This window comes from Petromyzon marinus, chromosome 15, assembly GCF_048934315.1.
Source record: "Petromyzon marinus isolate PM22_M1 ecotype Great Lakes invasive population chromosome 15, UKy_Petmar_22M1.pri1.0, whole genome shotgun sequence".
NCBI lineage: Eukaryota > Metazoa > Chordata > Hyperoartia > Petromyzontiformes > Petromyzontidae > Petromyzon > Petromyzon marinus.
Window position 1 is genome coordinate 4646850 of NC_133681.1, and position 19452 is coordinate 4666301.

General features: G+C 54.3%; 1 protein-coding gene and 1 long non-coding RNA gene across 2 annotated transcripts in view; one reads left to right on the plus strand and one right to left on the minus strand.

Annotated features, from left to right (window-relative positions):
• Window positions 1-81: 81 nt before the first annotated feature.
• On the minus strand, window positions 82-10609 carry LOC142924636 (uncharacterized). The gene is made up of 2 exons (XR_012941748.1): window positions 10509-10609; window positions 82-973 (listed from the first exon to the last, which is right to left on the minus strand). It is a non-coding gene; the product is annotated as an uncharacterized LOC142924636 (long non-coding RNA).
• Window positions 10610-10623: 14 nt separating this feature from the next.
• The window catches only part of LOC116942603 (potassium voltage-gated channel subfamily KQT member 4-like), a 133272-nt gene continuing 124443 nt past the window's right edge, over window positions 10624-19452 (plus strand). The window contains exon 1 of the mRNA XM_076067255.1: window positions 10624-11090. Within this exon, the coding sequence (XP_075923370.1) occupies window positions 10630-11090 (461 nt within the window). The 5' untranslated portion in view covers window positions 10624-10629. The remainder of the gene's footprint in view (window positions 11091-19452) is intronic.

Below are 19452 nucleotides of genomic sequence, written 5' to 3' on the forward strand. Positions count from 1 at the left end.
GCCACGCAACGTGCTGATGAGTCTCGGAGAAGTCGAAGCCGATCCGAATATTTCCTCCGATAAACTCTCCTGGACGTCAAATCTGGAAAGCCATTATGGCAATGGGCTAAAACCACTTTATTGTCTTTAAGTATATATATTTTTTAATAATTAACATCGCGCGTAAATATTTACATTTGCTTACCCCACCCGACTGCGGAGTGTTGTACAGACTGCGAGTGCTGTTAGCGAGCTCCTATTAAGTCCGACTGGGGTCTGTATGACGCACAACCCCAACAAACCCACATTCGTCTCTCCGCTGCTCATATTGGAAACATCCCATCAAGGTATTCATTTCATGCTAAGTCGACTTTGGGGAGGCCCAGAACACCGGATTACCGCGACGTCGCAGTTACTGCGTCCGCCCGTGAACCTCGCGGCTGGGGTTTGACATCCCCGGGCTCGACTAAATCCAGAGTGGTGTCACCCGTTCGTGTCCGGAGAAAACCCCACGCGTCGCCGCACAGATGGCCCGTCAAAACAAAACAAAGAGAAAGCTAACCTACTTGCTGTACCGCCGTATACAGGCGGGTATCTCACGGCGAGTTACGACTCAATCTACCCGTGATGCATGGACCCCAGCAACCAGATGCTTGGCCGAATTACGGACGGGTGGGCCTCTGTTGTTCACTCGTTAAATCCCCACCGTGTGCAGTCCAACGCAAAGACAAAAATGTTCCCTGGGTGCACTCACGGGCGTCTGGGGCAAGTGCCACAAGCAGTCTTGGCTCCTCGAGGCCAGCCCGATGGGCCCTGGACTTCGAGGACTTCTAGGACTTTGAGGACTTCGAGGATTTGGTTTTAAAGCCGACCGCGTGTCCATTCCCCATGGTGATCACAGCAGGACTCCTCTCATTCGCGGCCATGTGGGGTACGAACCTTGTGGATCCTCACATCGGCGGAGGATAATCCGCAAATTGCCCGCACGTATCCGCTGTAAAGAAAACAAATATATATATAGACAATAGCGGACACATCTCGGACATTATAGGAAGAATAGAATGATGTCCGACGTTTCGCTCCACGTGCTGAGTGACATCTTCGTCGGCCAGTTGCTGAGAAAACAACTCCAACGCGTTGGGAAGCTCTCCCGTGGTGGCCGACGCCTCGCTGCACGTGCGGGAAAATCGTCTTCGTTCGCATGTTCAGTCGGTTCCTGTAGACGCACTAAAATCACGTGGAGCGAAACGTCGGACATCGTGCAGCGTCTATATGACCGGGGGGGGGATACACATCGTCAGCGCCAACCGCAAGAACCTACGCAGCAGGTTTAGGGAAATGACCACATGTAACTGTGGGCGTGCGCAGGTGTGTGGTGTGTGGAGCGTGGTGTGTGGTGTGTGGTGTGTGGAGTGTGGTGTGTGGTGTGTGGTGTGTGGAGTGTGGTGTGTGGTGTGTGGTGTGTGGAGTGTGGAGTGTGGAGTGTGGTGTGTGATGTGTGGAGTGTGGAGTGTGGTGTGTGGTGTGTGGTGTGTGGTGTGTGGAGTGTGGTGTGTGGTGTGTGGTGTGTGGTGTTTGGTGTTTGGTGTGTGGTGTGTGGAGTGTGGTGTGTGGAGTGTGGTGTGTGGTGTGTGGTGTGTGGAGTGTGGTGTGTGGTGTGTGGAGTGTGGAGTGTGGTGTGTGGTGTGTGGTGTGTGGAGTGTGGTGTGTGGAGTGTGGTGTGTGGTGTGTGGTGTGTGGTGTGTGCAGTGTGGAGTTTGGTGTGTGGAGTGTGGTGTGTGGAGTGTGGTGTGTGGTGTGTGGTGTTTGGTGTTTGGTGTGTGGTGTGTGGTGTGTGGAGTGTGGTGTGTGGAGTGTGGTGTGTGGAGTGTGGTGTGTGGAGTGTGGTGTGTGGTGTGTGGAGTGTGTGGTGTGTGGTGTGTGGTGTGTGCAGTGTGGTGTGTGGTGTGTGGAGTGTGGTGTGTGGAGTGTGGAGTGTGATGTGTGGAGTTTTGTGTGGAGTGTGGAGTGTGGTGTGTGGAGTGTGGTGTGGTGTGTGGTGTGTGCAGTGTGGTGTGTGGAGTGTGGTGTGTGGTGTGTGGAGTGTGGTGTGTGGAGTGTGGTGTGTGGTGTGTGGTGTGTGGTGTGTGGTGTGTGGAGTGTGGTGTGTGGTGTTTGGTGTGTGGTGTGTAGTGTGTGGTGTTTGGTGTGTGGTGTGTGGTGTGTGGTGTGTGGTGTGTGGTGTGTGGTGTGTGCAGTGTGGTGTGTGGAGTGTGGAGTGTGGAGTGTGGTGTGTGGAGTGTGGTGTGTGGAGTGTGGTGTGTGGTGTGTGGAGTGTGGTGTGGTGTGTGGAGTGTGGTGTATGGTGTGTGGTGTGTGGAGTGTGGTGTGTGGTGTTTGGTGTGTGGTGTGTGGTGTTTGGTGTGTGGTGTGTGGTGTGTGCAGTGTGGTGTGTGGAGTGTGGAGTGTGGTGTGTGGAGTGTGGTGTGTGGTGTGTGGAGTGTGGAGTGTGGAGTGTGATGTGTGGAGTGTGATGTGTGGAGTGTGGTGTGTGGAGTGTGGTGTGTGGAGTGTGATGTGTGGAGTGTGGTTTGTGGAGTGTGGAGTGTGGTGTGTGAAGTGTGGAGTGTGGTGTGTGGAGTGTGGAGTGTGGAGTGTGGTGTGTGGAGTGTGGAGTGTGGAGTTTGGTGTGTGGAGTGTAGAGTGTGGTGTGTAGAGTGTGGAGTGTGGAGTGTGGTGTTTGGAGTGTGGAGTGTAGTGTGTGAAGTGTGGAGTGTGGTGTGTGGAGTGTGGTGTGTGGAGTGTGGTGTGTGGTGTGTGGAGTGTGGTGTGTGGTGTGTGGAGTGTGTGAGAGTGTGGTGTGTGGTGTGGAGTATGGTGTGTCGAGTGTGGTGTGTGGAGTGTGGTGTGTGGAGTGTGGTGTGTGGAGTGTGGTGTGTGGTGTGTGGTGTGTGGAGTGTGGAGTGTGGTGTGTGGAGTGTGGTGTGTGGTGTGTGGAGTGTGGAGTGTGGTGTTTGGAGTGTGGTGTCTGGAGTGTGTGAGTGTGTGGTGTGGAGTGTGTGGGAGTGTGGTATGTGGTGTGGAGTATGAGGTGTGGTGTGTGGAGTATGGTGTGTAGTGTGTGGAGTGTGGAGTGTGATGTGTGGAGTGTGGTGTGTGGAGTGTGGTGTGTGGTGTGTGGTGTGTGGAGTGTGGAGTGTGGAGTGTGGTGTTTGGAGTGTGGTGTGTGTGTGTGGTGTGGAGAGTGTGAGAGTGTGGTGTGTGGTGTGTGGTGTTTGGTGTGTGGTGTGTGGTGTGTGGTGTTTGGTGTGTGGTGTGTGGTGTGTGCAGTGTGGTGTGTGGAGTGTGGAGTGTGGTGTGTGGAGTGTGGTGTGTGGTGTGTGGAGTGTGGTGTGTGGTGTGTGGAGTGTGGTGTGGTGTGTGGTGTGTGCAGTGTGGTGTGTGGAGTGTGGTGTGTGGTGTGTGGAGTGTGGTGTGTGGTGTGTGGAGTGTGGTGTGTGGTGTGTGGTGTGTGGTGTGTGGAGTGTGGTGTGTGGTGTTTGGTGTGTGGTGTGTGGTGTTTGGTGTGTGGTGTGTGGTGTGTGGTGTGTGCAGTGTGGTGTGTGGAGTGTGGAGTGTGGTGTGTGGAGTGTGGTGTGTGGTGTGTGGAGTGTGGTGTGTGGATTGTGGTGTGTGGTGTTTGGTGTGTGGTGTGTGCAGTGTGGTGTGTGGAGTGTGGTGTGTGGTGTTTGGTGTGTGATGTGTGGTGTGTGGTGTGTGCAGTGTGGTGTGTGGTGTGTGGTGTGTGGAGTGTGATGTGTGGAGTGTGATGTGTGGAGTGTGGTGTGTGGAGTGTGGTGTGTGGAGTGTGATGTGTGGAGTGTGGAGTGTGGTGTGTGAAGTGTGGAGTGTGGTGTGTGGAGTGTGGAGTGTGGTGTGTAGAGTGTGGAGTGTGGTGTGTAGAGTGTGGAGTGTGGAGTGTGGTGTTTGGAGTTTGGAGTGTAGTGTGTGAAGTGTGGAGTGTGGTGTGTGGAGTGTGGTGTGTGGTGTGTGGAGTGTGGAGTGTGGAGTCTGGTGTTTGGAGTGTGGTGTGTGTGAGTGTGGTGTTTGGAGTGTGGTGTGTGTGAGTGTGGTGTGTGGAGTGTGTGAGTGTGTGGTGTGGAGTGTGTGAGAGTGTGGTGTGTGGTGTGGAGTATGGTGTGTCGAGTGTGGTTTGTGGTGTGTGGAGTGTGGTGTGTGGAGTGTGGTGTGTGGTGTGTGGTGTGTGGTGTGTGGAGTGTGGTGTGTGGAGTGTGATGTGTGGAGTGTGGTGTGTGGTGTGTGGAGTGTGGAGTGTGGTGTGTGGAGTGTGGTGTGTGGTGTGTGGAGTGTGGAGTGTGGTGTTTGGAGTGTGGTGTCTGGAGTGTGTGAGTGTGTGGTGTGGAGTGTGTGGGAGTGTGGTATGTGGTGTGCAGTATGGTGTGTGGTGTGTGGAGTATGGTGTGGTGTGTAGTGTGTGGAGTGTGGAGTGTGATGTGTGGAGTGTGATGTGTGGAGTGTGGTGTGTGGAGTGTGGTGTGTGGTGTGTGGTGTGTGGAGTGTGGAGTGTGGAGTGTGGTGTTTGGAGTGTGGTGTGTGTGTGTGGTGTGGAGAGTGTGAGAGTGTGGTGTGTGGTGTGTGGTGTTTGGTGTGTGGTGTGTGGTGTGTGGTGTGTGGTGTGTGCAGTGTGGTGTGTGGAGTGTGGAGTGTGGTGTGTGGAGTGTGGTGTGTGGTGTGTGGAGTGTGGTGTGTGGTGTGTGGAGTGTGGTGTGGTGTGTGGTGTGTGCAGTGTGGTGTGTGGAGTGTGGTGTGTGGTGTTTGGTGTGTGATGTGTGGTGTGTGGTGTGTGCAGTGTGGTGTGTGGTGTGTGGTGTGTGGAGTGTGATGTGTGGAGTGTGATGTGTGGAGTGTGGTGTGTGGAGTGTGGTGTGTGGAGTGTGATGTGTGGAGTGTGGAGTGTGGTGTGTGAAGTGTGGAGTGTGGTGTGTGGAGTGTGGAGTGTGGTGTGTAGAGTGTGGAGTGTGGTGTGTAGAGTGTGGAGTGTGGAGTGTGGTGTTTGGAGTGTGGAGTGTAGTGTGTGAAGTGTGGAGTGTGGTGTGTGGAGTGTGGTGTGTGGTGTGTGGAGTGTGGAGTGTGGAGTCTGGTGTTTGGAGTGTGGTGTGTGTGAGTGTGGTGTTTGGAGTGTGGTGTGTGTGAGTGTGGTGTGTGGAGTGTGTGAGTGTGTGGTGTGGAGTGTGTGAGAGTGTGGTGTGTGGTGTGGAGTATGGTGTGTCGAGTGTGGTTTGTGGTGTGTGGAGTGTGGTGTGTGGAGTGTGGTGTGTGGTGTGTGGTGTGTGGTGTGTGGAGTGTGGTGTGTGGAGTGTGATGTGTGGAGTGTGGTGTGTGGTGTGTGGAGTGTGGAGTGTGGTGTGTGGAGTGTGGTGTGTGGTGTGTGGAGTGTGGAGTGTGGTGTTTGGAGTGTGGTGTCTGGAGTGTGTGAGTGTGTGGTGTGGAGTGTGTGGGAGTGTGGTATGTGGTGTGGAGTATGGTGTGTGGTGTGTGGAGTATGGTGTGGTGTGTAGTGTGTGGAGTGTGGAGTGTGATGTGTGGAGTGTGATGTGTGGAGTGTGGTGTGTGGAGTGTGGTGTGTGGTGTGTGGTGTGTGGAGTGTGGAGTGTGGAGTGTGGTGTTTGGAGTGTGGTGTGTGTGTGTGTGGTGTGGAGAGTGTGAGAGTGTGGTGTGTGGTGTGTGGTGTTTGGTGTGTGGTGTGTGGTGTGTGGTGTTTGGTGTGTGGTGTGTGGTGTGTGGTGTGTGCAGTGTGGTGTGTGGAGTGTGGAGTGTGGTGTGTGGAGTGTGGTGTGTGGTGTGTGGAGTGTGGTGTGTGGTGTGTGGAGTGTGGTGTGGTGTGTGGTGTGTGCAGTGTGGTGTGTGGAGTGTGGTGTGTGGTGTGTGGAGTGTGGAGTGTGGTGTGTGAAGTGTGGAGTGTGGTGTGTGGAGTGTGGAGTGTGGTGTGTAGAGTGTGGAGTGTGGTGTGTAGAGTGTGGAGTGTGGAGTGTGGTGTTTGGAGTGTGGAGTGTAGTGTGTGAAGTGTGGAGTGTGGTGTGTGGAGTGTGGTGTGTGGTGTGTGGAGTGTGGAGTGTGGAGTCTGGTGTTTGGAGTGTGGTGTGTGTGAGTGTGGTGTTTGGAGTGTGGTGTGTGTGAGTGTGGTGTGTGGAGTGTGTGAGTGTGTGGTGTGGAGTGTGTGAGAGTGTGGTGTGTGGTGTGGAGTATGGTGTGTCGAGTGTGGTTTGTGGTGTGTGGAGTGTGGTGTGTGGAGTGTGGTGTGTGGTGTGTGGTGTGTGGTGTGTGGAGTGTGGTGTGTGGAGTGTGATGTGTGGAGTGTGGTGTGTGGTGTGTGGAGTGTGGAGTGTGGTGTGTGGAGTGTGGTGTGTGGTGTGTGGAGTGTGGAGTGTGGTGTTTGGAGTGTGGTGTCTGGAGTGTGTGAGTGTGTGGTGTGGAGTGTGTGGGAGTGTGGTATGTGGTGTGGAGTATGGTGTGTGGTGTGTGGAGTATGGTGTGGTGTGTAGTGTGTGGAGTGTGGAGTGTGATGTGTGGAGTGTGATGTGTGGAGTGTGGTGTGTGGAGTGTGGTGTGTGGTGTGTGGTGTGTGGAGTGTGGAGTGTGGAGTGTGGTGTTTGGAGTGTGGTGTGTGTGTGTGGTGTGGAGAGTGTGAGAGTGTGGTGTGTGGTGTGTGGTGTTTGGTGTGTGGTGTGTGGTGTGTGGTGTTTGGTGTGTGGTGTGTGGTGTGTGGTGTGTGCAGTGTGGTGTGTGGAGTGTGGAGTGTGGTGTGTGGAGTGTGGTGTGTGGTGTGTGGAGTGTGGTGTGTGGTGTGTGGAGTGTGGTGTGGTGTGTGGTGTGTGCAGTGTGGTGTGTGGAGTGTGGTGTGTGGTGTTTGGTGTGTGATGTGTGGTGTGTGGTGTGTGCAGTGTGGTGTGTGGTGTGTGGTGTGTGGAGTGTGATGTGTGGAGTGTGATGTGTGGAGTGTGGTGTGTGGAGTGTGGTGTGTGGAGTGTGATGTGTGGAGTGTGGAGTGTGGTGTGTGAAGTGTGGAGTGTGGTGTGTGGAGTGTGGAGTGTGGTGTGTAGAGTGTGGAGTGTGGTGTGTAGAGTGTGGAGTGTGGAGTGTGGTGTTTGGAGTGTGGAGTGTAGTGTGTGAAGTGTGGAGTGTGGTGTGTGGAGTGTGGTGTGTGGTGTGTGGAGTGTGGAGTGTGGAGTCTGGTGTTTGGAGTGTGGTGTGTGTGAGTGTGGTGTTTGGAGTGTGGTGTGTGTGAGTGTGGTGTGTGGAGTGTGTGAGTGTGTGGTGTGGAGTGTGTGAGAGTGTGGTGTGTGGTGTGGAGTATGGTGTGTCGAGTGTGGTTTGTGGTGTGTGGAGTGTGGTGTGTGGAGTGTGGTGTGTGGTGTGTGGTGTGTGGTGTGTGGAGTGTGGTGTGTGGAGTGTGATGTGTGGAGTGTGGTGTGTGGTGTGTGGAGTGTGGAGTGTGGGGTGTGGAGTGTGGTGTGTGGTGTGTGGAGTGTGGAGTGTGGTGTTTGGAGTGTGGTGTCTGGAGTGTGTGAGTGTGTGGTGTGGAGTGTGTGGGAGTGTGGTATGTGGTGTGGAGTATGGTGTGTGGTGTGTGGAGTATGGTGTGGTGTGTAGTGTGTGGAGTGTGGAGTGTGATGTGTGGAGTGTGATGTGTGGAGTGTGGTGTGTGGAGTGTGGTGTGTGGTGTGTGGTGTGTGGAGTGTGGAGTGTGGAGTGTGGTGTTTGGAGTGTGGTGTGTGTGTGTGGTGTGGAGAGTGTGAGAGTGTGGTGTGTGGTGTGTGGTGTTTGGTGTGTGGTGTGTGGTGTGTGGTGTTTGGTGTGTGGTGTGTGGTGTGTGGTGTGTGCAGTGTGGTGTGTGGAGTGTGGAGTGTGGTGTGTGGAGTGTGGTGTGTGGTGTGTGGAGTGTGGTGTGTGGTGTGTGGAGTGTGGTGTGGTGTGTGGTGTGTGCAGTGTGGTGTGTGGAGTGTGGTGTGTGGTGTGTGGAGTGTGGTGTGTGGTGTGTGGAGTGTGGTGTGTGGTGTGTGGTGTGTGGTGTGTGGTGTGTGGTGTTTGGTGTGTGGTGTGTGGTGTTTGGTGTGTGGTGTGTGGTGTGTGGTGTGTGCAGTGTGGTGTGTGGAGTGTGGAGTGTGGTGTGTGGAGTGTGGTGTGTGGTGTGTGGAGTGTGGTGTGTGGATTGTGGTGTGTGGTGTTTGGTGTGTGGTGTGTGCAGTGTGGTGTGTGGAGTGTGGTGTGTGGTGTTTGGTGTGTGATGTGTGGTGTGTGGTGTGTGCAGTGTGGTGTGTGGTGTGTGGTGTGTGGAGTGTGATGTGTGGAGTGTGATGTGTGGAGTGTGGTGTGTGGAGTGTGGTGTGTGGAGTGTGGTGTGTGGAGTGTGATGTGTGGAGTGTGGAGTGTGGTGTGTGAAGTGTGGAGTGTGGTGTGTGGAGTGTGGAGTGTGGTGTGTAGAGTGTGGAGTGTGGTGTGTAGAGTGTGGAGTGTGGAGTGTGGTGTTTGGAGTGTGGAGTGTAGTGTGTGAAGTGTGGAGTGTGGTGTGTGGAGTGTGGTGTGTGGTGTGTGGAGTGTGGAGTGTGGAGTCTGGTGTTTGGAGTGTGGTGTGTGTGAGTGTGGTGTTTGGAGTGTGGTGTGTGTGAGTGTGGTGTGTGGAGTGTGTGAGTGTGTGGTGTGGAGTGTGTGAGAGTGTGGTGTGTGGTGTGGAGTATGGTGTGTCGAGTGTGGTTTGTGGTGTGTGGAGTGTGGTGTGTGGAGTGTGGTGTGTGGTGTGTGGTGTGTGGTGTGTGGAGTGTGGTGTGTGGAGTGTGATGTGTGGAGTGTGGTGTGTGGTGTGTGGAGTGTGGAGTGTGGTGTGTGGAGTGTGGTGTGTGGTGTGTGGAGTGTGGAGTGTGGTGTTTGGAGTGTGGTGTCTGGAGTGTGTGAGTGTGTGGTGTGGAGTGTGTGGGAGTGTGGTATGTGGTGTGGAGTATGGTGTGTGGTGTGTGGAGTATGGTGTGGTGTGTAGTGTGTGGAGTGTGGAGTGTGATGTGTGGAGTGTGGAGTGTGGTGTGTGGAGTGTGGAGTGTGGTGTGTGGAGTGTGGAGTGTGGTGTGTGGAGTGTGGTGTGTGGTGTGTGGAGTGTGGAGTGTGGTGTTTGGAGTGTGGTGTGTGTGTGTGGTGTGGAGAGTGTGAGAGTGTGGTGTGTAGTGCGGAGTGTGGTGTGTGGAGTGTGGTGTGTAGTGTGTGAAGTGTGGAGTGTGGAATGTGGAGTGTGGAGTGTGGTGTGTGGTGTGTGAAGTGTGAAGTGTGGAGTGTGGTGTGTGGGGTGTGGTGTGTGGAGTTTGGTGTGTGGTGTGTGGAGTGTGGTGTGTAGAGTGTGGTGTGTGGTGTGTGGTGTGTGGTGTGTGGAGTGTGGAGTGTGGTGTGTGGAGTGTGGAGTGTGGTGTGTAGAGGGTGGAGTGTGGTGTGTGGAGTGTGGAGTGTGGTGTGTGGAGTGTGGAGTGTGGTGTGTGGAGTGTGGAGTTTGCTGTGTGGGTGTGGTGTGTAGAGTGTGGTGTGTGGAGTGTGGTTTGTGGAGTGTGGTGTGTGGTGTGTAGAGTGTGGTGTGTGGAGTGTGGTGTGTAGAGTGTGGTGTGTAGAGTGTGGTGTGTGATGTGTGGTGTGTGGAGTGTGGAGTGTGAAGTGTGGAGTGTGGTGTGTGGTGTGTGGAGTGTGGAGTGTGGTGTGTGGAGTGTGGAGTTTGCTGTGTGGGTGTGGTGTGTAGAGTGTGGAGTGTGGTGTGTGGAGTGTGGTGTGTGGTGTGTGGAGTGTGGTGTGTGGAGTGTGGAGTGTGGAGTGTGGAGTGTGAAGTGTGGAGTGTGGTGTGTGGTGTGTGGACTGTGGGGTGTGGTGTGTGGAGTGTGGAGTTTGCTGTGTGGGTGTGGTGTGTAGAGTGTGGAGTGTGGTGTGTGGAGTGTGGAGTGTGGTGTGTGAAGTGTAGAGTGTGGTGTGTGGAGTTTTGTGTGTGGAGTGTGGTGTATGGAGTGTGGTGTGTGGAGTGTGGAGCCGAGTGCGAGACAACATCGCTCGCTCCTCGGAGTGGCTTGCGGTGGCGGCGGTGGTGAGGAGGAGGAGGAGGAAAGGAGCGCTCCGAAGAGAGAGAGCGACACCACCACACACATCCCCCCCCCCCTTTACCCCCACAGCCAATGGAGCGGAGCAGCTGGACAGGGCACCAACTGTGGTGCACGTGCCGCCTGCCCAACGCGCTGCTGCAGCTGCAGCAGCAGCTCTAGGCTGTGCCTGCGCCCGTTGTGGAAACAGCGAGAGCGAGTGGAGGCTGCTGCTGCTGCTATGTAGTGAAATGCGCCGCGAATCTATTCATTGTTTTTTTTTTTACCCTGCGTTTTATTTTGCGCCGATTGATTTGTGTTTAATCTCCGCGTTTTAATTGATTGCTATTAAGTCGCGGTCGTAGCAATACTCAATTCTAATAATAGCAGCCACGCGTGATTTCCACCAACTATACATCACACGCATTACACACGCGCACGCACACACGTTACCTGTGACTTTCACGTCTCGGCTTCTCGCCGGCGCGCCCCGAATGAACGGAGCGCGCCGAGCGAGAAGACTCCGAGGCGCGCCTCGCGACGCGCGGATGGCTCGCGGCCACCGCCGGCTCCGATGAAGGTCAGAGACAAAGACCCCGGCGAGCTCCTGGGCCTCTCCACCCTGCGACTCACCGCGGCGCACGCGGCCATGAACGGCACGGGCGGCGCTCCGCAGGGGCTCCTCGACTCCCGGCGAACGAGCGCCGTCTCGTCGGGCGGCGGCGGCGTCGGCGGCGGTGGCTGCGGATCGCTGGCCGCCTCCGCCTCGCTCGCCGAACGCGGCGGCTCGCGGGAGAGGCTCTCGCCCCTGAGCCCCTCTCCCCGGGGTCTCGGCGGCACCGCTTGCACCCTCCGAGACGGCATCAGTCTCCTGCCCGGCTCGGCCGAGGTGAACGCCCGCGTGACTCTGCTCGGAAAGCCGCTGACGGGGGCGCGCGCGTCCAGGAGGCACGCCGGGTACCGCCGTCTGCAGAACTCCCTCTACAACCTGTTGGAGCGACCACGCGGATGGGCGTTTGCCTATCACACGTTCGTGTGAGTAGCCGGGTTTGTCTCCGCGTGTGCGCGCGCGTGTGTGTTCTGTTTCTCACTGTCGGTGTCTCGTGTCGTCTGTCCGTGTCTCGTGTCGGTCTCTGTGTCTGTCTCACCCTCGGTGTGCGTGGCTGTGTCTCTGGTTGTCACTCTCTCTGTCGCTCTCTTGTTTTCTCTGTCAGTCTCTTGCTCTCAAGGGCTGTATGTCCTGCTCTCTGTCTCCGTGACTCTGTTCTTTCTGTCTCCGTGTCTCTGTGCCTTGTCTGTTGTTCTCTCCTTGTCGCTGTCTGTCTCCCTTACGTTGTCTCACCGTGTCTCCTGTTTTCTCTGTCTGTGTATCCTGTTCTCTCTCTCTCTCTCTGTGTTCCCTGTTCTCTCCTCCGGCTCTCTCGCTGTCTCATCTTCTCTGTGTATGCTCCTCTATCTGTGTCTCATATTGAATGTCGCCGCTGCCCTCTCCGTGTCTGCTGCTCACTCACTCTGTCTGCTTCTTGTTCAGGCATTCACCGATCGTGCATTGCCTTCGCGCGAGAGTCGATGTAACAACGCACGTGTGGCGCACACGTGCGTACGGATGCACACGTGCGCACACGCTCGCAGGACACGCACACGTGTGCGCACACAAGCGTGCAGACGTACACGAGCAACTCCATCGTACGCAAAGTGCAGATTTCCGAGCGCAAAAGCCGGAACGGGTCTCACGTACACAACGCGCGTGCACAAGGTGCTTTCACCGATTCGCACGTGCACGCGTGCACACGCGTTCACGCGCATCGATTATAATCGGGCCCACGTGCACAGGCATACTCATTGATACAGGCGTGCGCATAGAATAGTGTACCTGCACTCGCTTGTTGGGGCAAGTGCTGTTAGCGAGCACCTATTAAGGCGGGGGCACGGCACCACACGATGGGATGGGGTGGCAGGGACCACGCCCGGCCGCCGTTGTCTCCCCAATGAAGATGTTTACACATCGCGCCAGGTACTCGTTTAAGGCTGAGTAGACCTACGGTAGGCCCAGCACCGATTCAGATATTCGTCCCCGAGGTTGGCTATGAGCTGAAATCGAACTCGGGTCGCCGGGTTCGTAACGAAGTTGAGCTCATCGCTATATTACTGCTCCACCCCTACATTCACACGCAATAGCCTTTAACAGACGGTTAGGACAAGTAGTGCTATAGCGATAATTTATTAATGCCAGCACTGCACAAGAGGGGGTGGGTGGCCAGAACCACGCCCGGCCGCCTTTATCTCCCTAGTGGCGGTGTTTGCTCACCATCCCAGGTACTCATTTGAGGCTGAGTCGACCTCGGGGAGGCCCAGGACCGGCTCAGATAATCATCACCGGTGTTGGCCGTGAGCGGGAATCGAACTCGGATCGCCGTGTTGGTAGCGCGTGAGCGCGCCCACACACGCGCGCGCGCACACAAAGACAAACAAATATCCCCCGTATAGCCTGAACGTACTGTAGGGACATGTGCTGTTAACGAGTGCCTATGTACACATGCGCGTACGCGCCCACCACTCACACGCACATCACTTTGCAATGCATTTTATGCGTAATAGCAAGGCGCACGGATGGCTCCGTGCGTCATCCAACGAGTCTCATCCAATCGCTCTCATCGCCGGGCAGCAGGGCGGCAAGCTCGCGTGAAGCTGCAAGCGCCAACGCTTGGGTCGCGAAAAGCTTCGTATCGTTGACCCCCACCCCACCCAGCGCTAACGAACGGGACGATGCTTCGTGCTGTTTAAGAGCCAGAGCTGGGTGGGAGGGTGGGGGCTTTTTTTTGTCATACCGAGGGCTGAACGTGGACGGTCGATCCTTTGCCGGTCAAACCACACGTTGACACGAGCCGCCTTATAGCCTCATGCAGTAACATCGACGCAGATGATTAGGGCTCGCCTTTAGAGGCGATCGAGCGCGACACAAAGACACAACAACAAACACACACACACACAACCGCGATGTACATTGCCGGGTTGGAAAATTATCCCGCCGTTAGTTTCCGATGAGTCCTGCACGGCCGATAGGTTGGAAATTGCGGATGAACATCGTTGGAGGGCCGTGGTGTCGGCGCATGGATCACGATCGCGTGAAATGAAGTCGTGGATCGCGTCTGGCTGGCGAGCTGCATGCTTCCTAGGGCGCCGCGGTGGTGAGATGTTAACTCCCTCGCCAGGTATGCAGGAGGTTCGTGGGTTCGATTCCCCACCCGGACGCCTGTTGCTGTATATTTGGAGTTTGCTGTGTCTCTCTCCCCGTGGTCGCGTGCATTCTTCTGCGGTTTCCCCTCCACGTTTAGAATCAACGTGCGTGTAGATTATTTGGCCGCTATAAATATTTCCACGTGATAAAATACACTTTGTGAAGCTGAATTTTGTGATAGCCAGGTCGCTTCTGGAAGAAAAAAAATAACAGCTGTATAGCTCAGTGGGCCTTAACTGGTAAAATGTAGAAAAAAACTAAATTGATGAATGAAACTAAATATTTCCGACGCGTGCTGCACTCAGCGCTGCTGTCCGCGTCGCAGCACGGGGCTCGATCGCTTCCCTGCTCCCGAGTGAGCCGTGTGCTCGCAAATAACAGCACTTGCCCCAATAGGCTCTTAAGGCTACACGGGAGATCTTTGTCTTTGTGTTTTTTCTGGGGGGGGGGGGGGGGGGGTAGTGGTGACGTTAACACACCGCACAATGAAACACGGCCACCCCAGTTCGATTCCCGCTCATGGCCAACATCGGTGACGAATATCTGAACCGGTCCTAGACCTCCACCGAGGTCGACTCAGCCTCAAATGAGTACCTGGTGTGGTGTATAAGCAATCCGCACTGGAGAGACAAAGACGGCCAGGGGTGGTGTTGGCCACTCACCCCACTCGTATGCTCACTAGCAGCACTTGCCCCAGTAGCCTGCGAAGGCTATACGGGGGGTATTTGTCTTTGTGGGTGGCGAGGGGGTTTTTGGTAAAATGCTTTAATCGTCATCATCAGCCATGGTCGATCCACTGCTGCCCGAAGTCCTCCCCTTAAGCCGTCGCAAATTTCCGCGATTCTGCAATTAAATTCACGGCCCACCTAGTTGATTCCACCGCTCCATCTCCCCTCTCGAAAGGAATGTTTGACCATCATCGCTTCGAGTTACGGCTCCCGCCCAAGCCCGTACTTTTTATTCACGGTTTGAACGATTATCACTAACTTGCGTATGTTCTCAAATCCACGTGTTCCACTTTATCTTGTAATGCCATTCAATCCGCGTGTCTCTCAGCGCTTCTGTGCACACTCTTCGGCAGTTCGGTCCTGTATATATTTATTTCGTTAATGGCCACATCTGACCCATTCAATGGCCACAATTCTGAACCACAATTCAGAGCAGATCGTATAGAGCACCGATTAATGGAGCGCCCTAAACCTATGAGCCAATCACGCGGCGTATGCCGCATCTATTCAGGATGTAAACAGAGAGGAAGCTAAGCAGATATTCGCATGGATTGGTGACCACAATGTACAAACCAGTTACCATATGGCTTTACTGGCTTTTTGTGGTGGAAGCTAGAGGGCAGGACAGCAAACTCCATCGGTGTGTCATGTAGACCACAGTACTTTTATTATTTTCGCCGTTACCAACTCGCACTGACCAGTGTGGTGAAGTATGGTCAAATAACGCTCACGGCCCGCACAGGTGTGGTGGGTGGTGGGTGGGGGAGGAAAGCCTCATCCAGCAGTGGAGTGACAAAAGAGCTGCGCGTGGATATGTAGCATAAATTCGACCACATCTGAAGATGCTGTACAAAATCTGGGCATATTCATTGCAGAGAGGCGGTCAATCACAGGCAGTGGGGGGAAGAAATGAAGTTATTGAGCCTTGGACATGAATAGGATCAGGAGGTCGAATGGCTTGGGGGAGGAAGGGAGTTCCGGACTTTGGGGGCAGCAGAGGAGAATGAGCGACCTCCCACGGAGTGTGGTGCTGTAGTCTGGAGCGTGTGTGTGTGTGTTAGTGTGCACATGTTTTTGTGTGTGTGTTTCTAGGGAAGGCAATGTGTGCGCGTGGGTGTGTGTATAGGTGCTACTCGCTCACAGCACTTGCCCCAACAGTCCGTTAAGGCTATGCAGGGGAAAACTCTGTCTTGTGTGCGTGTGCGTGTGTGTCGGCGTGGTGCTGACCACCCACCCGTTCGCGTGCCGTGTTGCTCTTCAAAGGTGCTCGCTAACAGCCCTTTGCCCCAAAAGTTTGCTAAGGCTATAGGGGAGGGGGGACAATTATCTTTGTCTTTGCTATATGGTGTATCGTTGTCTTGAGTGTGTGCGCGTGTACACGTGTTTCTGTGTGGCTTTGCATGTGCGTGTGTCTGTGTTTGTGGGGAGCGGTAGTGTAGCGGTTAGCTCGCTGCGCTATGAACCCAGTTCGATTGCCGCTTACAGACAACACCATTCTGAACCGGTCACGAGCCTTCCCTAGGTCGACTCAGTCTCAAATGAGGAACTGGGGCGCTGTGTAAACATCGCCACTGGGGAGACAAAGACGGCCAGGCGTGGTGCTGGCCACCCACCATCCCACCCCATCGTTGCGCCGTGCCGCCCTCCATCAGCGCACGCTCACAGCACTTGCCCCAACAGTCCGTTAAGGCTATACAGGGGGGGGAATATTTGTCTTTGTTGTGTTTTCGCGTGTTTGTTCGTATGTGCGTGCGTGTGCGTGTGTGGAGTGCACAGATGTTTAAACCCGTGACACCAAAATGCACGACAATCGATACGCATACACATCACTCTCTGAAATCGACGTTGGGGGGGGGGGGGTTATTGACTCTGGCACCTAAAGCAAAACTCAGGGACGGGCCCGTTTGATGAGGATAGATGGCCTTGCGTCACACACAAAGACAAAGATCCCCCGTATAGCCTGAACAGACTGTTGGGGCAAGTGCTGTTAGCGAGCACCTATGAAGGACGGAACGGTTACACGTGGGTGGCCAGCACCACGCCCGACCGCCTTTGTTTCCCCATTGGCGATGTTTACACACCGCGCACCAGGGGAGGCCCAGGACCGGCTCAGATAATCGTCACTGTTGTTGGCCGTGAGCGGGAATCAAACTCGGGTCGCCAGGTTCGGAGCGCAGGGCGCTAACCCCACACACCACACACCGAACGCGCGACACCCATAAACTCTCCAGAACGAGGGAATGAGTGTCACCGTTACGGAGTACTGGCGTGTGCGTGAGACGACAGGCGAAGAGCCGTGTCCATGACGTGTCGTGGCCGGGTGAATGCGAGGCTGAAATGACCTCCTCGACTCCTGGCGGCTCTTGGGAGCGGTAGCGGTGTCAGTGGGCAGCGCGCTGTGCAACGAAATCCCGAGTTCGAGTACCCACACTGGCGACCAATAATAGCCTCCCCTAGGTCGACTCGGCCTTAATACGAGTACTTTGTGAAAACGGCAGCACTGGGGAGGCAAAGGCGGCCGGGCGTACGTACCGGCCTTCATCTGTGCTCGCTTACTGAACCTTCCCTTGTCCCCCCCCCCCACTCCACACAGTTTTAAAAAGAGACTATACTGGGCCAGGGGGATATTTTGCCTTTGTTTTTAAATCTACAGTGCGCGGGATAGACACGACCCGCGACTGCCCTTAGTTTTTAGCGCGGCCCGCTTTAGCCGCCACACGTGGCGTGCGCACGACCCATTAACGAATATAAATTACATATATATGTGTGTGTGTGGGGGGGGGGGGGTATTGGCAAGGGCCGTGCTATCGTCGCTCGCAACTGCGAGGGTGATAATGCGCAGGATAACACGCTCAATCAATGCGCATTGAGCCCTGCAACCCTCTCGCGATGCGATTGCAATACAATGCAATTGATTGCAATACAATGCAATTGATTGCAATACAATGCAATTGATTGCCCTTTAATTCGCCGGATGCATCGCTGGGCCCCCTGGAGATTTTAGGTTCCTTGCCGCTCGAATTTTTTTTTTTTTATTCCGTCCCCGAACAATCCACGCATGCGTCAGTGTCTCTCACCTGACATAGGGAGCGCGGATTCTGCACGAGATCGCAGCCTGTAACGGACTGTAGGGGCAAGTGCTGTTGGCGAGCACCTATTAAGGCCGGCACTGTGGCACACGAGGGGGCGGGTGGCCAACACCACGCCCGGCCGCCTTTGTCTCCCGAGTAGCGATGTTTATACATCGCCATCAGGTACTCATTTGAGGCTGAGTCGACCTAGGGGAGGCCCAGGACCGGTTCAGATAATCGTCACTGGTGTTGGCCGTGAGCGAGAATCGAACCCTGGTCGCAGCGCGCTCACCGATACACTACCGCTCCCCAAAAAAGACAAAGATCCCCCATATAGCCTGTAACAGACTGTTGGGGCAAGTGCTGTTAGCGAGCACCTATGAAGGCCAGAACGGTACACGAGGGGGTGGCCAGCACCACGCCCGACCGCCTTTGTCTCCCTAGTGGCAATGTTTACACACCGCACCAGGTTCTCATTTAAGGCTGAGTCGACCTAGGGGAGGCCCGGGACCGGTTCTGATAATCGTCACTGGTGTTGGCCGTGAGCGGGAATCGAACCCGGGTCGTCAGGTTCATAGCGCAGCGCGCTGACCGCTACACTACCGCTCCCCACACACAGACACACCGACAGACAGACAGACACCCACAGACAGACACGTGTAAATTACCGGCCAAGTGGGTTAATTACAAACCACGGTGCATTACAGAAGCAAAACAAAACATCACTCGCTGCCGTGAATAAGTAATGAAAGGGAGGAGAAAGCAATTTGTCAGCCTAACGATTTCTAATTTTATCAAATGAACCCCCCCCCCCACAAACAAACGCGAGGGCGCGGCGAGTGGTGCTCTTTGAGAGGTAAATGTGTTTGCATTCTGCTGCTGTCTCTCCCCCGACAGCGTTTCTCATTATTGACCTGTAATCCAATAGAGCCACCACTCCCTTTTGCGTTTTTTGCTTTTTTTTGGTTTATCACGGCGTGGATACGGCGGTGGCATTGCGAGGCTCGCCTTGGGGGGGGGGGGCGGGGTGGGAGGTTAAATGCTCATCAACAACAACAACAAAAATTCCGTTTCGAAAGGTAAGCAACCAGCTTGCTGTGCTGCCACCTACTGGGCCACCTTGAAATCCCATGAACTGCTGTGGTGAATGTCGCGGCCACGACTGGCTGTGGGGTCATTGGGACTCGTTGCGTGAACTTTGCAAGAATAACACATTATTATTATTATTGCAAATAATAACATTTAATGATTATTCATTTTCAGCCCTTTGTCAATACACTTCTGGGTGAAGACTGCTCCACGCCAATGTCGGTCATGAGGGTTTTGTTTGACCATACTTCACCGTACCGGGAGTGAATAATTTCAGGAGCATTGGTTCAACAAGTTTTGCTTCGAAGCAGGACCCATATCTTCACACGGGGTCCTTGCCCATAATATTTGCAAGTTCACCAGCATCGATTCAAGCAAGCCCGACTTTGCTGATGAGACACTGGGTGTTGATACCGTTGCAGCGTTTTGCTTGTGTCGAACCAATTCTGCTTAATTAAATCCACGCCCTAGAATGCCGTGTGGCTGGCTGATGGGATGCGTCAAAAAACACACGTTAATTTTTGCACGTGAACGCACAGATATGGATGGAGGCATATTATCTGCGTATGATTTGTTCCTTTTCGACCTCACTTTGTTTAAACTGCAAGTCTCAAGCGCGTTTCGACAGCGCGTGCCCGATGCATTGGAATCGACCACAGGCGAGAGAGATTTTGCGACTCTCGTTACAATACGAGGCACAAATAACGCGATGATGATGATGATGATGCTGCTGGCTTCATTGGCATTGCTGCACAAATGATAAAACTACTTTTTAAGCTCAGACCTTTTTTGCCTACACATCTGCATGGATTTTCTCCAGCTTGCATAACATGGGGGTTCCACCTTTTCCTACCTAATGGACATCTGTGAAAAAAATAGCTTTACAGCTCATTGGATTCCTCCAGTATAAAATAAATATTTTGATTCTATTTGCGATTTACCAATCATGAACATCCTCGTTCTTTCATGTTCCAATCGCTTTTTGGGAATTCTTTAATCGTCCGTGCGCTGTGTTCGCTCATTTATTTTCTCATTCTCGCGCTCATGCTGCATCTTACGTGCGTCGTGCATCGCGTGTCAGGGAGAACAAAGTTCGCTGAAAACAAGGAAGTCACTTGGGAGGGACACAGCTTCACAATAGCAGCCGTGTCTTTCTCTCTCCCCGTGGTCGCGTGGATTTATTCTCCGGGTCCTCCTATTTTTTTCCTCCACATTTAGAATGAACATCCCGCATTTGCAGAATTTGGCTGCAATAAACTTCCACGTGATAA